Source organism: Pteropus medius, unplaced genomic scaffold (assembly GCF_902729225.1).
Source record: "Pteropus medius unplaced genomic scaffold, Ma_sr-lr_union100, whole genome shotgun sequence".
NCBI classification, from domain to species: domain Eukaryota; kingdom Metazoa; phylum Chordata; class Mammalia; order Chiroptera; family Pteropodidae; genus Pteropus; species Pteropus medius.
Window position 1 is genome coordinate 14,020,799 of NW_024340701.1, and position 17,646 is coordinate 14,038,444.

The 17,646-nt window shown below is 34.0% G+C and overlaps 1 protein-coding gene across 6 annotated transcripts in view; it reads left to right on the forward strand.

The window, feature by feature from the left end:
- The window catches only part of PATJ (PATJ crumbs cell polarity complex component), a 287,089-nt gene that overhangs the window by 63,579 nt on the left and 205,864 nt on the right, over positions 1-17,646 (forward strand). For all 6 annotated transcript variants that reach the window (XM_039887878.1, XM_039887926.1, XM_039887916.1 and 3 more), the window contains exon 18: positions 16,965-17,174. In XM_039887878.1, coding sequence (XP_039743812.1) covers positions 16,965-17,174 — 210 coding nt within the window. The remainder of the gene's footprint in view (positions 1-16,964; positions 17,175-17,646) is intronic.

The following is a 17,646-nucleotide window of genomic DNA, read 5'->3' on the forward strand; positions in this document are numbered from 1 at the left end:
TTCCCCAGTGTAGTTCTATTTATTACTTAGCACATGGTAGGTGGTTAACAAATATTTGCAGAATGAGTGGGTAAAGTTTAGCTTAGCTAAAAGTAACTGAGACTAAATGAACACATTCAGTGGGATTTTTTGTTAATCATTTTGATAATTAGAATTTAGTTTAGAAAACCCTTTCAGATATGGTCTTAGATATTCAGCTACATTTCCTTTATCATTGGAATCTGTATATATTTGCATTCTTACATAATAAATATATCATAATGGTTGCTCTTATCTTGTTAAACAAAATTATCTGAAAGTTTTGTATTTTGAATATTGCACATGATAAAGCAGAGAAGTGCTTCATAAATTCAAAAAGCAAAAACAAACTTCAGTAAAAGATGGAAAGAAAAACTTGTTAGTCCTTACGAGTTTAATCCCTAGTTAACAGAAACATTTCTTTATGAGTTCTGAGCTTTACACTTTTTTAAAAAAGATATAGTCAGTTCTAAGTATGAAATGTTTTTTTCTTCACTGCATCCCTATAGGTGTACATTGTAACACACCTTTGTTTTTTTTGAATTTTATTTTTATTTATAAAACTCTAGGTTTTTTCCCTTGTCTCATCTTTCTTACAATCATCATTACACATACAGTACCGACATTTATTTCCGCACAAATTATACATAGTAATTGTGTTGCAAAAGAAGTATTAGATATTCTTTTTGTTTTTGTGCTTCTTGGAGAACTGATAGAATACTTGATTGTCTAAATGCTATTTTGATTTATGTTAAAGGGCTCAGCTTATTCACTTCTATAGCTAAACTTTGGAAGAAGTCATAAACTAAATATTTTTCTTAAGTCAATCTTAAGTACGCTTATAGTTGTATACAGCATGTTTTCTATATACAACTATAGAACTATGTAGAATTGTTATCTACTGTGACATTTAAATGACATGTAAACACAATTTAAAATTTGGTTTGGGGCAAGTTAATTGATTATACCATCTTGTTGTAATTAGATAATAAATTATTTTTTGCAAGGCCAGGTGAAGGTTTAGCAAAAGTCATGAAAGGCCACATTCCTAGTTATTATTGTATTTGATGTGTCCTATAGGAATTTATTAGGTAGGTAAATAGGACCAATGCAGATCCTCACCCCCACCCCAGCCACAGGCTTAGCATATTTAGAATAAGAAGTAAAGTAGAAAAATCTTGGCCACAGGGAGTAGAATGAGAAAGCTTCTATATTGTAAAGGACCTGCATTAGCAGTACTGAAGAGATTGAAAATTTACTTTGGACTATTAATTTTAGTCAACCACTTTTCTCATTAATGGGGTTTTCTCTAGAATATTAAATTTCCCAAGAGCCTGACAAAATTGTATACAACATTTATCGTATGGGCGCTTATGCAATTTATTCATCTGTAAAGTGGGGATAATGCAACGACTAGCGCAAAGGTTTGTTTTGGGTTAAATAAATCAATGTGTAAAGAAGTGGAAATTTTAAATTATGACAATGTATTATTAATAATTGTCCAATTTAGAAAATAAAGACAAAAAGTTTTGATATTTTTCTCAAAGATGGAGCCATACTACAGTATGTATGAATTCTCAATTTTCTACTATCTAGTTATATTAGGAAAATTAATGTTAGATGCCTTTGTTTAGTGAAGTCTAAATTTAATTGTAAAATTACATTCTAAAATGCAGCCAACTCTTAATGAGCCATATGTGAATTATCCAATTGTAGAATATTGGCCAGAAATTTGCTTTTTACATAAATTGAGCCAAACCGTAGGAGAAGATGAGTGAGCAGATAAAAGATCTCGAGTTGGCCATGGAAATACAGGGTAGCCATCTGGACAGGTGATTCAGTGATTAATTTTTGATGATAGTTGTATAGTTGAGCAGAGAACAGAAGCATGTCTTTATACCTGAAACGAAGGAGCAGAATCTGATATATGGTTCTGTAGCTCAGTCATATGGCCAAAGAAGAAAGTGTGGAAATTCATTTTCATGAAAGACATTTTAAAGAGATTGGGGTGAAGGAAAAAGAGAGAGCAACAGGGAAGATATAGTACATATGATTCAGATTATAAGTCTTCTCATTAGATTTTATGGTAAAGTGATAATAGCTTTGTTGGCTGTGATCTGAATGAAAGTAGAATATTTGTTAGTCTAAACTGTGCCTAGATACTACTCCATGTGATGGCTAGTTAAAATCCTGCCCGGTATGTGTACCATACTCAAAGAGTCATTGTTCACTGTAGTGTCATGCCTTAAGAGATTCTGTCATGGAAAACAGCAATGTGCATAATTTGTCAAGAACATGAATATTGTGGCTTAACTTTGTACTGTGTTTTTGAGCAACATAAAACCCTCAGAAATTTGTTTATAAGTTTTTATAGTATTGTTTCTTGCCAATTCCTAGGTGTGGTTTACATATTGTGCCCTAGTTATCTTTATCTTAATTTTCCAATATTTATGTGTAATGTCTTTATTCCTTGGAATATTATTAGTGCTCAGACTAATATTAATCTTAATATTTATATAAATAAAATTAATACAAATCAATAATAATAGCTAACATTTATTGAGTGTTTACTATTTGCTAGTTACATTGTTTTAAATGCTTTATGTGTTCCTCACAAGAACCATATGAAGTACGTACTATTATTATCCTTATTTTAGGGATGAGGAACCTGAAGCACGGAGAGGTTTAGTAACTAGTCTAAGTTCACACAGCTAGTATATGACAGAACTAGAATTTTAACTCCGTTGTTGGCTTCCAGAATCTGTACTTTTAACCACCGTACTATACTGCTCCTTTCCTTATGAGTGGTGCTTCCATGTGCATTTTATTACCGGGGATCCCTGTAACAAATTTATCATAGCAGATCTTATTTTTCCAGCTTGCAAAAATTTTGTATCTTAAATACAAACTGCTAGATAGTATTCTCATTTTTAATGCTTATATGAAAGTTTAGTAAGTATTAAAAATTAATATAGTGTGTTCATATGCACATTGTGTAGGAGCTAGTGTTTATTGCTTCAAATGAAAATAATTACAAATTTAAGAATCCTAAGTTAGTGCAAGTAATTTATGGGTTAATGTTTAATAATAAAGAAATTTTTAGGTAGTCTGAGAGTCTGTAATTTTTAATTTCTACCAAAAAGCTAGAAATAAATTTAGAACTGTGGATTTTACCTTCAGTTGACCTTATAAATTAAAGATGACAAGTGGATATTTTCTGGTGTTTTGATTTATGTTGAACTTTGAATAACCCCTCATGATTGTAAATCACTAGATATGTTTGACATTAGCCAATTTTTGAACATTAGCCATGATATTGCCATTCTTGATACTTTTGAATTTCAATGATTTAGCAGGTAAAATTTATTAACCAATAGTTCTTCTTCCTCCTACATCCCTGCCTCATTTCTCTCCCCTCTTGATATGGATGGATTCAATTTTTGTCAAAGCAGATATTTTTGAAAGCATTTGGGTTTACCTCTGACACTGAGATAAAAATAGAAAGCATAATAGCACAGCCACTAAGAGGTGATTCATAATGTAAATACTGTTAGTAATGCTTTAAAAAGTTGTTTGAAAGACCACAGGCAAATGATGGTTCATTAAAAAGAATAGTGAAACTATTACTCCCTATTAAAATTAACAGCAATTAATTTTTCTTAATAGAAGCAATAGGTTATAGAACCCAAATAGTATGAATATAAAATATTGCAGTATTGCTGTGTTTTTGGATATGGTATACCTTAGTATTTGTGAGAAAAACTTAAGTGTGCAGTTTTTGCCTAACTGCTAACTCTATTAGATGGAATTCTTTTTTAAAAGACTTTTAAAAATTGTAGGAAAGGAGTGTATAAATTTCATGTATGTAGTTTTAAATTTATGTTTTTCTCATATTCACAACAGAATGACTTTCTGAGCACATTAGAAATGTTTTATAAGTATTACATACATACAACATAAAAATTCAAAGGTACATAAAGATATTCCATGACAAGTAATTCTACCTCTGACCATAATCCCTCACTTCTCACAGATAAAACTCCTATTTTTCTTGTCCATCCTCTCAGGATATTTTATACATGCATGGTTAGATAAGTGATAGTTTTTTGGCTGCTTTTTAAAAATTTTTTTATACATAAATGGAATATGTCATAAACGTTTTAAGCACATTGCTTTTTTTTTTCCTCTCAATTATATGTTCATTCATTTTGGCATTTATAGAGCTACCTAGTTCTTTTTAATGACTGCATAGTATATTCTTGTTGACGTACGGTAATTTATTTAACGAATCTCCTGTACCTAGTTGGTAAGTATTTCAAATGAGGCTGTGGTGGATATCCTTGTCATACTCTTTTGAAAAAAGGTGAGTAAATCTTGTGATAAATTCCTAAAAGTGGAATTGACCATCAAAAGAGCATATATCTTTTAAATTTTGGTATATTTTTACCAAATTTCTTGAACATAACTATGAGCCTCACATGCATTTACGCCACTTAAAATGATGCCTCCTTATGCAGAGTCATTTCTTTATTCAGATAATTCTCTTGGAAAATAAAGTGTAGTCAGGCACATAATTCATGAATGTGCTAATGGTCTTCCATGATATGAACAGAATAAGTGATAGCAATATATAACTACCAGTTTTGTTTCAACTTTATATTGGCATTAATTAATTTATTGACCTTCATAGCTAAGGGGGCATAAACTATATCCAGACTTTGATATTGTGCCCAGAAGAAGTCTGTTCTCTTTCTTCTACTAGTCTTAATCTTGTTTATCAGAAAATAGAGTTTAAAAATGGAAGAAATTAAGGATTTTAATTTTTACCACCAAAGTTGAATGCTGAGTGAATTTGAATGAATGCTACTATCAGTACATAGTGTTCAGTAACTTGCGTAAGCCCAATCTCTATGTTCATATTAGCTGATTGGTTTATAGAATCTGGGATATAAAATTTGATAGATATTGACGTAATTTTAACATAATAGTAGTAGTACAGTTGACCTTTGAACAATGCAGGGGTTAGGTACGCAGAGTTAAAAATTTGTATATAACTTCTGACACCCCAAACACATAACTACTAATAGCCTGCTGTGGACTGGAAGCCTTACTAATAACATAAACAGTCAATTAACCCATATTTTGTATGCTATATTTATTATATACTGTATTCTTAAAGTAAGCTAGAGAGAAGAAAATGTTGTTAAGAGAATTATAAAGCATTTATTGAAAGAAATTCATATAAGGGGACCTGTGCAGTTCAAACCTGTGTTGTTCAAGAGTCAACTGTATATATATTAGTAATATTAAAAAGTCAGATCCAAGCCAAAGCTATGTCTAGAATCTAAGATATAGAAGACAGTAATGTATTGCAAGTTATTATATAGTTCCACTGTAATGCTCAAAGGATTTAATGGCCACCAATATTTGTGTTTTTGTTTTTTTTTCTTTTGTTGTTACTTTGTCTTTTTTTTTTAAGGAGCTCTTTGGTTCCAGTTCACCCATGTAGCATTAAGATATTAGTACTAAGAAAAATGCAGTCAATCTGCTAATGGTAGTGTCCGTGTTCTTTCATATGTTTCGTAAGGCTTACTTGTTGAACAAATCACACAGCTGCATTTAAAGGTCACTTTTGCTTAACAGAACTTAGGGGAACTGATAAAGGCCATTTTTTGCCCATCCGTGATTCCTATCCACATTTATTTTTATTAACATCAAAGTACTGTAAGCTCCAGTGCCAACTGAGCTGAAGATTTCTTTTCACAGAGGATTTGCTTCCTTTCCTTCTATGGGAAAGTTCTGTACCCTTTAAATCATTTTAAGCTCCTTCATTTGAAAAATAATTCTTAGTAGGGTGTTCATGGAGTGGATTGATTGTGGCTACTGGGGATAGTCTCTCATGGCTTAAAGACTGCTTTTCAAGCCTGTAAAGTGGGTGAATGAAGGGAGCCCACTCCTGGTGTGTGGAATTTGCAGTGTGCTCAGGATGATGACCGACTTCCAAAAACTTCACTGCAGCAAGACTAAAGGCATCAGGAGACCAGAAGCCACTTAATAAGAGATCAAAGAGGCTGTGTGTATATCAGCTTGAAATCCAGATAGTACAGATCAAAAGCTTGCCTTAGCAAGGCAGCTGCAGGGGCATGAAGTTAGCAGGAGGTCTCAAAGATCTTAAGTCAGGCCTGATGTTGAACTTTGCGGGAATTTCATGGCTCCTCTGGAATACGAATTTGGCAAAACATCCCATTGTGTCTAATGGGCGAGAGTAAAAATAGAGGGTAGGAGGCAAATGCTTATCAGCGGGATGGTGCTTTCTCACAGGGTAGCCCTCCTTTTAACAATGTTTCTTCATGATAGTTTCTGCTTCATACTAGAAGGCATTGCTGAGGAGGAGGAAATCCTGAAAATGATATGTCTGTTACAGTATTTCAGAAATGCCCAAATAGTAAATATTAGTGTTTATGAAATGACCATGGAGAGCTAAAATATAAGCATAGAGATGCTCAGATTTACTGCAATACCTGCTAATTACATCCCTCCTATGAAATGCCCAAGGTATTCCAGGAAATTAGTAGATATCAGTCTGGCTATGCAGGTGTGTCTCTCATGTAATTAAAAATAGAACAGTATTTTTTTTTTTTTTTAAAGAGTTGGTCTAAAGAAGAAAATCAGTCTCCAGAGGTGTTTCATTACCAGTCTTCCCCTATCTCCAGGTGTGGGTATGTTTTGGAAGTTCCCACTTGATTCTGATGTCAGTGTTGAAAACCATGTTAGTAGATGAAAGTCATAGACCTTCCTAGGGTATGGTAGAAAGACTGAATCAAATCCGCAAACAGGTATTGAGAGTCTGTTTTTCCATGGTGTGTGGTGATTTGTACTGTTCTGCCCTGTTTTGGGTATAATTTGGAGCCAGGCAGTGATTCGAAGACATTATGATTTCCCCAGTGAGAGCCAGGAAGTGGTGCTGCCTCCTTCTGGTACCCACGACCTAATTAGGTAGTGATTTCTGAAAGGGATTTGGCTGTCTTGTCCTTACACACCATTTTCTAGGGCTCAAATTCCTCTGTATTTGACTTTAATCAAATATTGCATTTACCAGTATGCCACTGTGAACATGTAGTATAGTTAGGAGCACAAGCTTACAAGTCAGGATTCTCATTCTGGCTATGATACCCTACTACTACTACTTTGAACAAGCAAGTCAGTTTTCTAAACTAATAAGCTCTAAAATAGAAATAATATTTGCCTGTAAAGTTGTGCAGACTAAATGAAAAATGTATGTAAATGCTCATACTTTTGTAGTCATAAAATAATGTATCACTGTTTACTAAAAAATGATGATGATTTTTAAAGACAGAATTTGAGTACACACTTGATATGCCTGTTGTTCATTCTCTTTCAAAAAAATTATCTACTTAATATGAACTAATAAGAGCTAGTAAAGATGAAAAGATATGTTCCCTTTAAAGATCTTATATTTAACGGATGTTTAGTGAGCATCTTCTGTGCCAGGCACTGTTCCCAACACTGAGGATATAGCAGTGAACAAAATAGGCAATAGACTGTATGTCCTAATGGAGTTTAAATTTAATAAGGAGTAGAGAGATAGTGGACAAAGAAACATATGTTAAAATAGAATAAAGGAAACAGACTTGGGAACTACTCTGTACAATACATTATTGTTTTAGCAGTGGTGTCAGTAAGTCTAAGAGATAAGAGACCCTGTGATGATTGTTTCTTAGGATCAAGAGAAGCCTCCAAGGGAATTGGGACTTACTTTCTAGACAAGCACATAGTGAACATTCCAGGTACAGGAATGTTCTGAAGTTGATAACTTGGTCCTGATTTCATGTCTTTATTTTCTTTAGTAATTGTGAACTGTTCAATATCTATCTAAACTTTGAAATTTTATTCCTTTTTAATGAAAAAATCCTTTGAGAAACTTTGTGTGCTAATTTATTTGGAAAACATCACTACCATTTCACATAGTAATAATAACCAGTAATCATGTACTGTTTACTCTGTGTCAGGCATTGTTGAGTCTTTGTGTTTGTGTGTATGTGTGTGTGTGCGCACGCGCACGCGCACATATGCTGACTTAATCTCTACAACTGCATGAGGTAGGTAGACCCTATAATCTTCTTCAATTTTGGATGAGGAAACTGACAAGAGGTTAGGGTGTTTGCTCAGGGACACCCAATTAGTGGTGGAGCTCGGATCCAAAGTCTATGGTCTGGTAGTGTGAAAGTACAGTCTTTAGACCAGAAACAACACTGATTCTTCATATTTATGGCTCAAGTGAAAGATGGTAAAAATTTTCAGTTGTCTTTCCAGAGAAACATAGTGCAATTCCAAAAGGTTTACTTAAGAGTATTTCTGAATCCTTTTGGTCCCTTACCTTTATTCCGTCCAGCCAAAGCTCTCTAGAGACCTGATGGCTTTTTTACTTCCAGAGAATAGAAACTCTATGTTTTACTTTAGATTTCCCAGCAGAACGCCTTGGCCTTTTCCTGTAGTTTCAAAAGTTGGGAAAGTTTTTTTCTATACCTTGTGTACATGTTATTCTATAATATCAAAGAGGATCGACTGCCCTTTCAAGGATTAAAAAAAAAAATTGCAAATTTTTTCTAAAGAAATAAGGGTATCCTGTGTCCTTAATGTGCCACTGATTACCAGAGAATCTCCCAGCCTAGAGGTGTCTCCCATCTTTCAGTGTCTGCTTTAAGGGAGAATGACTAAGGGCACCATGCTGTTTTGAGCCTTCAGGTTCAGAGGCCTGTGTATCTAGAGTATAAGGTCAACCCCTTGTCTTCATATCTTAAACATGTAACATCATGAATGGGTTAGCAATTGATAACACTGTTGGTCTAAATCACACATATTTGTTGAATTTAAAACAGTAAATGAGATGGTAAATGTTAACTCCTCAAACTCATTTATCCTACTTCCTTTTCTATTATCATCTTCATAGTAATAATAATAATAGTAACAGCACTGATGAAGTGATTACTATGGGCTTACTAATCTCTTTACATACCTTATCTCATTTAATGCTTTTAACAACTCTATGAAATCTATACTGTTATTTCCACTCATAAATGAGAAATCTAAGTCTCAGAGATTAAACAACTTGAACACTATCACTCATCTAGTATTTGTAAGTGTTTAGGTTGAGAGCGACTCGTTTAGAAAATTAAAATGATTTCCAAAACCAATATTAAAAAAGCTTTTAAAAGTCTATACTTTCTCTGCATCATAATACCTTTCAACTAATACATATATATATATATATATTTTTTTTTTCCCCTTGGAAGATATTGGAGTATTTCTTATAAATTTATTTCCTACTTAAAAATTTTTTTGGTAAAATATATAGAACATAAAATTTATCATTGCAGCCATTTTTAAGTGTATAGTTTGGTAGTGTTAAGTGTATTCACATTTCAGTTAATGGATTTTATTAGAGGTGGTGACTTTGTACTTGAGTACTACTGTCTGCTTGGTGGAACCTCAGCCATTTCAGCCAAATGATGGGCCTTTTAGATAAAGGAAGATTGTATGTTTTGTTTTGTTTTCCTTAAAACCAGCAAAATTCCTGGACCAGGAGTGAACATTAAACATGTAAACCATTACAGCACAACATAAATTTTTCAAAAGACGAAACATCCAAGGAACATATTTAATAGCCAAGAAAAATATCTAATAGGAGACTAGAAGGGGATAAGGGAAAGCAATAGCCTTCAAGAAGTGATTTCCATGAGATTCCTGTTTGAACCATTTTAATTATTGTGGTGCTTAAAATAGATTTTAAAGTATTAAACTATACAGAATAAAATTATGTGCAAGCTTATATATTATTTTTCCTCTTCAGAGTATATTTTGTTCTTTTAGCAAGCTTCTCTGTCCACTTCTCTTCTATTGCAATTTTAATTGCCTTACATACTGTGCTTACTACACTGCTCAGGGACTATTTAATTCTATGTGTGATGAGTGGAAAAATCTATTCTTAATGACTAATAGTATTTAGGAAGCAATAAGAGACGAGGAACCATATCAGCTTAACTTATCTTGAGTGCACTGAATGTATTTTGTAGGTACAGATTTTGAACATGATGGTGTTGTGGTAATTGGTATGATTAGTGTAATACTTAGCTATATCATAAAATAGTTAAAAATGGGGTGATATTCTGAAAACAAATCTTGCTTATTATTCATTAGAATCATTTAGTTATTGCCTTGCATTCACTATAAATACATTTATTTCTCTTTCCTAAAAGTAAATGCTTAGATTGTTGGTCAAATCAGAAGCTCTTTGAGTATAATTAATTACATCCCACTATCTTAAACCAGATGAGTCTAGTGATTTTAATTCAACTTTTAGTCTCTGATGTGTCTTTTGTTATTATCTAAAAATGCAAAGGAAAAAAAATTGTTTGAAGACTCATCTTATAAAAAAAGGGTACATGTTATATATTTTGTTATATCTTTTGTTTAGATGGTAGAATACTCAGGGAGTTAGATCTTGTGCAGTCACCTTTTTATGAGTTCTTAAAAGATATCACTAACTAAAATTATAGCATATTTGTGACCATAGTACATCTTTATTGCTGATGCTGTGTTTTTAATTAGCTTCCATCATTTTCTACTTTTTATGGTAGTTTTGTGAATGTGTTGGTAGAAATTAATGACAAATTCGACTCAAGATATTCTGTCAAACTTATAGGATTTTGGAGTTGGTGGAATAGATCATAACTGTCATGTATCCAACTTCCTCTTTTTACAATTGTGGAAACTGACTCAGAGACATGAAGAACTTGTGAGACTATACACAGCCAGGCTGGCAACAAAACTTGTCTCTTGACTTCTAATCCATACTCATCCTACCACTGGCAGAATGGATATCTGTCTTCCTTGTCTCTCTCTTTTATGTATATTTTCTCCGTTAAAAAATAAAAAATCTTTGAATTCCTGTTTCCTGACTGACATTGCTAACAACGAAAATTTTAATTCATGCCAGCTGTGTATCAGAGCATCTGAAGATCACCGTTTTTTCCTTAAGATGTATCTCTCTCTCTCTCTCTCTCTCTCTCTCTCTCTCTCTCTCTCTCTCTCTCTCTCTGTGTGTGTGTGTGTGTGTGTGTGTGTGTGTGTTGTGTGTCTTGTATGGTCATGCGTGCGTAAAGGAGCTTTTTCTTTGCTTTTCTTTGTACCCAATTTCTTTCTCTGCCTACCTTCAGGATGAAATAGTTGTCTCCCTTTTAAACTTAGTGGTTTCTTTTTTTATTCTCCATTTTAGTAATTTCCTTGAGATCTTATCTTGGAAATTTACTTAGCTGTTAATTTATTTAGGTTTTAACTAAATACTTTATAGACTAACTTTATATTTGAATATACTCAGTTGGCAATAAGTGTCAGAATTATCACATGTAAAGTAATTTACATACATTTTTTATCCGAAATAAGCTGTGATCTTTCTCTTTGCCTTCCTGTTGTGGTCTCTAAATTCCTATTGCATTACTCAATGTTTTTAAAAGTTTGGGTGTTGGATATAGAATAGATTTTAAAAGAAGAAGAACCCAAAGTTATTTTTTATTTTGAATCTATATAGTTAGGACATCATCAGACTTTGATTTTTGTTTTTCTTCACTGGAGTAATACTCCAAAGCCTATAAATATTGAATGTCAGAACATTCCTTGGTGTATGTCTCATGTGCTTCTTATTTTCAAAAATGCGTCACCAATAATGCATTAGCCAATTTATTAAATGTGACCAGTGTTCTTATTTATTTCTTCTGTCTCCTCTTTATGTAATATTCCCTGCTTTGTGCCTTTTCGCCAAGCTTTCCATACTTGCTTGTCTGTATTTGTAGTTTTAGTTTTGAGGCAGCTTTATAGTTATAACTGTCCATGTTTTCTAGTTGATATCTGTCTCTGACAGAGCCCACGTTTCAACTAAACTTTCCTGCCCCCAGTGACACCCCTGCACTCTGCTTTATTTATGTGAACTCTGGTCTCTTTGATCTGTGGGAATGTATACAGATATTCATATAATACATTTTATAGACACTTCAGAAACTTTGAATCTCATCCATTTGAGCATAATGATTGTCACATGTTTGTATATGTTCATGTAAAGATGTTCTACCAAATGAATGGATTCTTGAGAAAGTAAATGTAAATGTAAATTTAGCAAACAAAGGCAGTTTTACCTGTCCATGCAGGCACGCTGCACATTCCGTGCTCTCCAACTTTTCATCAGCTAGGTACTAAAATAGAAACCTCTAGTGGCCACGTGTGATATTTAAGAAGCTCGATTTTATACACTTTGGCAAAGTAGTAAATATACCTTACACAATTTGCCTTCTTCCCACACTCATTCATTTAGCAAATACATGCCTGGCATGGCAAGAGCTCGGAAAGTATTACCAGTTGATGCTGTTGTTGTTATTCATATATGATGGTGTACTTATCCAGTACACCAAATCCTGTGAGGAGAGAGAAACTAGATTCAGCCACTCGATATTTCAACTACTCTTCAGTACCTTCTATGAGGCAGGCACTGTAGTAGGTCCTGGAAATAGAGCAGCAAATGAGCAAACATGTTCTTGCTCTCAAGGAACTTATTTTTGTTGGGGAAGATGGTTAAAATAATTCCAGTAAAATGTCAAAAATTTTATAATAGAGAAAATGCAAGATGCTATGAGTATATCTAGCAGAAGAACCTAACTTATTTTAAGAGGTCAGGGACAGTAAGGAAACTATATATATTATGACAAATGCTGTAATGGAAAGTCTTTTTTATGTTTAGAGATACCACAGATTAGGAGGTGCTTGAGTCCTTGGGGAGTCAGAGAAAGCTCTTCATTGGAGAAAACACTTGAACTGGCTCTTGTAGCAGAGATGTAGGTAAGTGGCAGTAGGGCAGGGAGAACATTCCTGGCAAACGGAATGGTTTATAGAATGTCACAAAGCATGCCAAAGCATTTCACAGTTTCTGATTTTCAGTAGCTCTGTATTGTTAAGACAGTGTGGGGCAAATGCAAGTGGGCAGTGGTACATGTGGGGAGAGTAAGAGATGAGGCTGAACTGCAGCCCTGAAGGAATTTCTCTGCCAAAGAGTTGGGACTTTATCCTGAAGGCTGTGGGTGTCACTGAAGTGTTTTAAGCAGAGGAAGAATTATGATTACATTTTTAATTTTTAAAGATCGTTCTTTCATCTCTGGAGAAAATAGACTGATTAGAGTAAGGTTGGAGATAAGTGGACCTATTGGGAGATTGTAGCAGGTGCACAGACAGGAAATAACAAGAAACTGAATCAGGGTAGTGCCATGGAAATGGAGAGATAGAATCAGAATAGAAAGATCGAATTGACACGTTGTAGTGAGCAACTCAGTGGAGGGGTGAAGGAGAGTAAATGAAGACTTGGGTGAATGGTAATGCCACTTGGGATTAGTAGAGGAGTCTTTGTCAACTTGGATTTCCCCCAACATTGACACATCCTGTGATTATAATAGATATCAAACATTAGCGTCACTTCCAGAGACTTCAAAAATCCTTATATCCACTTTTCTTCAGGCAGATATGATGATTTTTATTCACTTGTGAGACAGAGCAGTTAGGTGGGTTCTCTTAGGATTTTATAGCTGAGTAATGAAGAGAATTAAAGTCAAATCCATTTTCTTATGTAGTATTCTAGTGAAGGTTGGCTGTTCTCTAATTGATTGTGGGAGTTTGATAATATTTTTGAGAGCTGTAGGGAACAATTTTCATAAAAGATTGAGTTTAAGCAAACATGGGGTAGTGTTAGAACATATATAATAATATAAGACTTTTGAATAAAGAGGGAAAAGAATCCTTCAGAAGAGGAGAATGGCTTGCATGGTAAAAGATGTTTCTTGTGATTTGTGATTGGTGTTTAGTGCCCCCTATTGACTGTTTAGTCTCAAATATCTTGATTCTTGAATACAATGTTCCTTGCAGTGTTATTTACCACAACAAGAAAAGTTAGAGGTTTTAAAAATTATGTTTAAAGGTGATAAAAATTGATAGGGACTTAAAAAATCTGATTGGAGTCTAGGAGTTGGATAGAGGTCATGAGAAATATCCTTATAACATTTTGTTTGATATAATGTGGGTGTGATATTATGGACCATATTTTCAGAAAACAGACTTCTGATGAGAAGCAGCCTAAATCTGGATGTTTTTTGTTTTTTAGCATTTTTTATGCATCCGAGCCTTAAGAATAGTAGCCACCCCAGTAGGCAATAGCAGTGGCTGTTTTCCCATAGGATAGCTGCTACATGTGATGACCGTGAAAGGAAATGACTGTTGCTCATTAAATTAACTTCATTCAGCAACATGGGAAAGCACATGGTTAGAAAAGTCATCATAGGAAATGAAGTAGTGATTATACATAATGGGGGCATCTTCAGAAGTGGGTAGTTTGTCATTTATAAGTGACAAAGAAGCCACCATTGGGGTCTCTTCTCCAGGAAAGTGGGGGTAGAATAGATTTAGTGTTTAGAATAACTAGAGAGCTAAGCCTGAATAAATTTTTATAAGCAAGCACACCTGGTACTATTTTGAGATCTAAAGAAGACTGCACTTTGTGTAAATAAGTGCTCACCATGACTTTTCTATAATAAGAGAAATCTATTAATCTTTCTATTTCCATTATTTCCTGGTTAAACTTCCTTTGAAATGTTTCTAATTATCATTTCAACTGGTTGCATTTTGGAAAACAGTTCACCTATTTATTCAGGTTAAAAATAAGTACTTTTTGATTCAGTGTTATGTGAAACTACAGAAATTGCTCACACCAACCTAGTGAATTAATTTATTTGCTTTCAGTTTATTTTACTGTTGCAATTTTCTCTAAGAAAGTTTAGTAATTATTAATATGAAGTAATGCTGGCTGCTTTCTGTGCATTTCATGAGGGGAATAAGCTATTATGTCGTTTCCCTTCCCCCCAATAAAAAAGCCTTTCATCAAAATCTGACATCCTAAATAAAGGACATAATTGTACAGCTTATTTATTAGTGTGTCAAACTTAAAATCTAATGGTTTCATATTTCAGAATGAAAAGTGTGTTGTGATTCATGGTTGCCAGTGACAAAATAGACAGCTCTTTTATATTGCTGTGCTGATTGCCTGCTGATATGCCACTGTGTGTGTGTGTTTTTTTTTGTTTTTTTTTTTTTCGGTTCTTTTCTGTTTTCTTCCTATGCAATAGCTCCCTCTACTTGAAAATATTGGTGTAATTATAGTTTAACACTATGTACTTTATTAATGAGTTCCCATGACTGTACTTACTTTCAATCCTCTCCATAAATATGTAGTGTTATAGATCAGAGCATGTTAGAAATTTACCAAGAATCTCTTGGGAATGAAAAAGCAAGATTAGTTAAGGAAAGTAAGATAAGTTGTTTAAAGGCATATTTCAAGGAATTAACTGTTTAACCTTTGTTGATTTAAATATTGCATATTTGGTTAAAATTCTATGTAATACTCGAAAATTAACCTCAATGTCTGAAACACAGAAGTGTAGGAAACTGGATCGGAAAAGTTCAAAAGAACCATCAGCCACTTCAAACAAACAAGCCTGGAACTTGGCAGTTTCTCTACTTTCTAAGAAAGAGTTTAATTGAAACTAACAATAGTAGAATCTCACGTTACTACGTCTTGCCTTTATGGAACGGTCTGTGCATAATGAAACAGTAAGAGTGAAATAGACAAACCAAAGAAATCCTGTTGTGATAGGGATTTTTTTCCACACTAAATCTGAGGTTCAGTGATAGGACCATATACCTCCACCATCAGGACAAATAGAGATTCTACTCAACAATAAGATTTCCATGTGTATACGTCTTTGCATTCACCACTCTTTATTTCCAATTTCGTCTGACTATCATCATGGTACAGAACAAATGGCAGAACAATGGTGGCCAAGAGTAAGGGCTTAGGAACCACGCTGCTTGGGTTTAAATCTTAGCTTTTCCGCTTAGCAACTGGGTGATCTTGGCAAGCAAGTTTCCTTAACTTTCTGATGCTCAGTTTCCTCATAAAATACAGACAATAAATCTACCCACATCCTGGAGTTTGCTGTAAGGATTGGTTGAATTAATGATTGTGAAGCACTTAGAACAGAGCCTGACACATATTAAGTGCTATATATCAGTTTGTTGAATAAAATAAAAAATAATAGGGGCTATAAATTGGTTTTTATTAACCAAATGTATCTATAAAATGTCAGCGTTCTCTTCAGTGCGTAATGAAAAGAAATGTGGAAGTCTCAATGGATGAGAGATATTTGCGCATTGGTTTTATTCAATGTGTTTCTATGTATGAAGAGTTCTCATGTAGGGGTACCTATACTATGTCATAATTTTAGGGTATCACGTTTTTAAATATATTTTTTAAATGCAGTGGAATATTACATGGTTTCCATGTCTTTTTTTGAATTTAAGTGATTTAGCAGAAGGATTCTATACTGGCAGAATGCCTAAGAATGGAGTATCATTTCCCATAGCACACCTCTCTTGAGGCCTACTTATTGCCCAAGAGCAATGATAGATGGGCTTGTCTTTGGTCTATAGGATGACTATGCTTGAGGATGTCAGAATTTTGCCAGGTTGTCCTTGCACCTCTTGTAATCCAACAAAATATCGGTCACCAAAAGTTTTAAAAAAGAAATCTATATGTATTGAGCACTCATACGTGCAATTAAAATTAAGTTTTCGTTGTCAGCTTGGTACACGCTGATAATCTGTGTGGATGTTTAGAATGATATTTTAATAGATTGTGTCCTCTTTGGAAGAATATCACCAGAATGCCAGACACATAAATAAATAGTCAAATGAGTTTCAGGAGTAAACATAAACTGTCTTAAAGCTGTATATTTGTTTTCAGGGAACTGACTTATCTTTCGTCTTTGTTTGATCCTTAGGACCCCTTAGATTCCACAAGATCAGTGATTGTGATTCGTTCCCTGGTGGCGAATAGTGTTGCAGAAAAAAGTGGAGAACTATTACCTGGAGACCGCCTGGTCTCAGTCAATGAACACTGTTTGGACAACACCGCACTTGCTGAAGCTGTGGAAGTGTTGAAAGCTGTGCCACCAGGCACTGTACGCCTTGGCATCTGTAAGCCTTTGGTGGTAAGTGTTGAGTTTTGTTAATCTAGGAATTGATAATAGTGTAATAGTTAAGAACATGGATTTTGGAGATGAATACACTTGGCCTTGAATCTTTGTTCCACTGCTTACTATATGTGTGTCCTTGTGCAAGTTTCTTAATGTCTTTCACTTACAGACAGAATCAGAAAAAAAAAAAAATTCTTTCTCATAGGGTTTGGGGAATTAAAGATGATATACATTAAGTACTTAGCACATTATTCCATAAATGCCAACTGCTAACAGTACTAGTCCTACTACTACACTTTTACTACCATTTTTATCTGCATGCAGACTTCTAAGGTCTCATCACATTCCTTATGATGTAAATTAAAATAAGTATTTATGCCTTTTAGTTTTCATTTGGAAATGATGTCGAGATGGCATGATAAATTGAAATCCAGTTAACTGTATCATTTTAACCATATGGCAATGAGATTTTAATATGCTTTTCTGA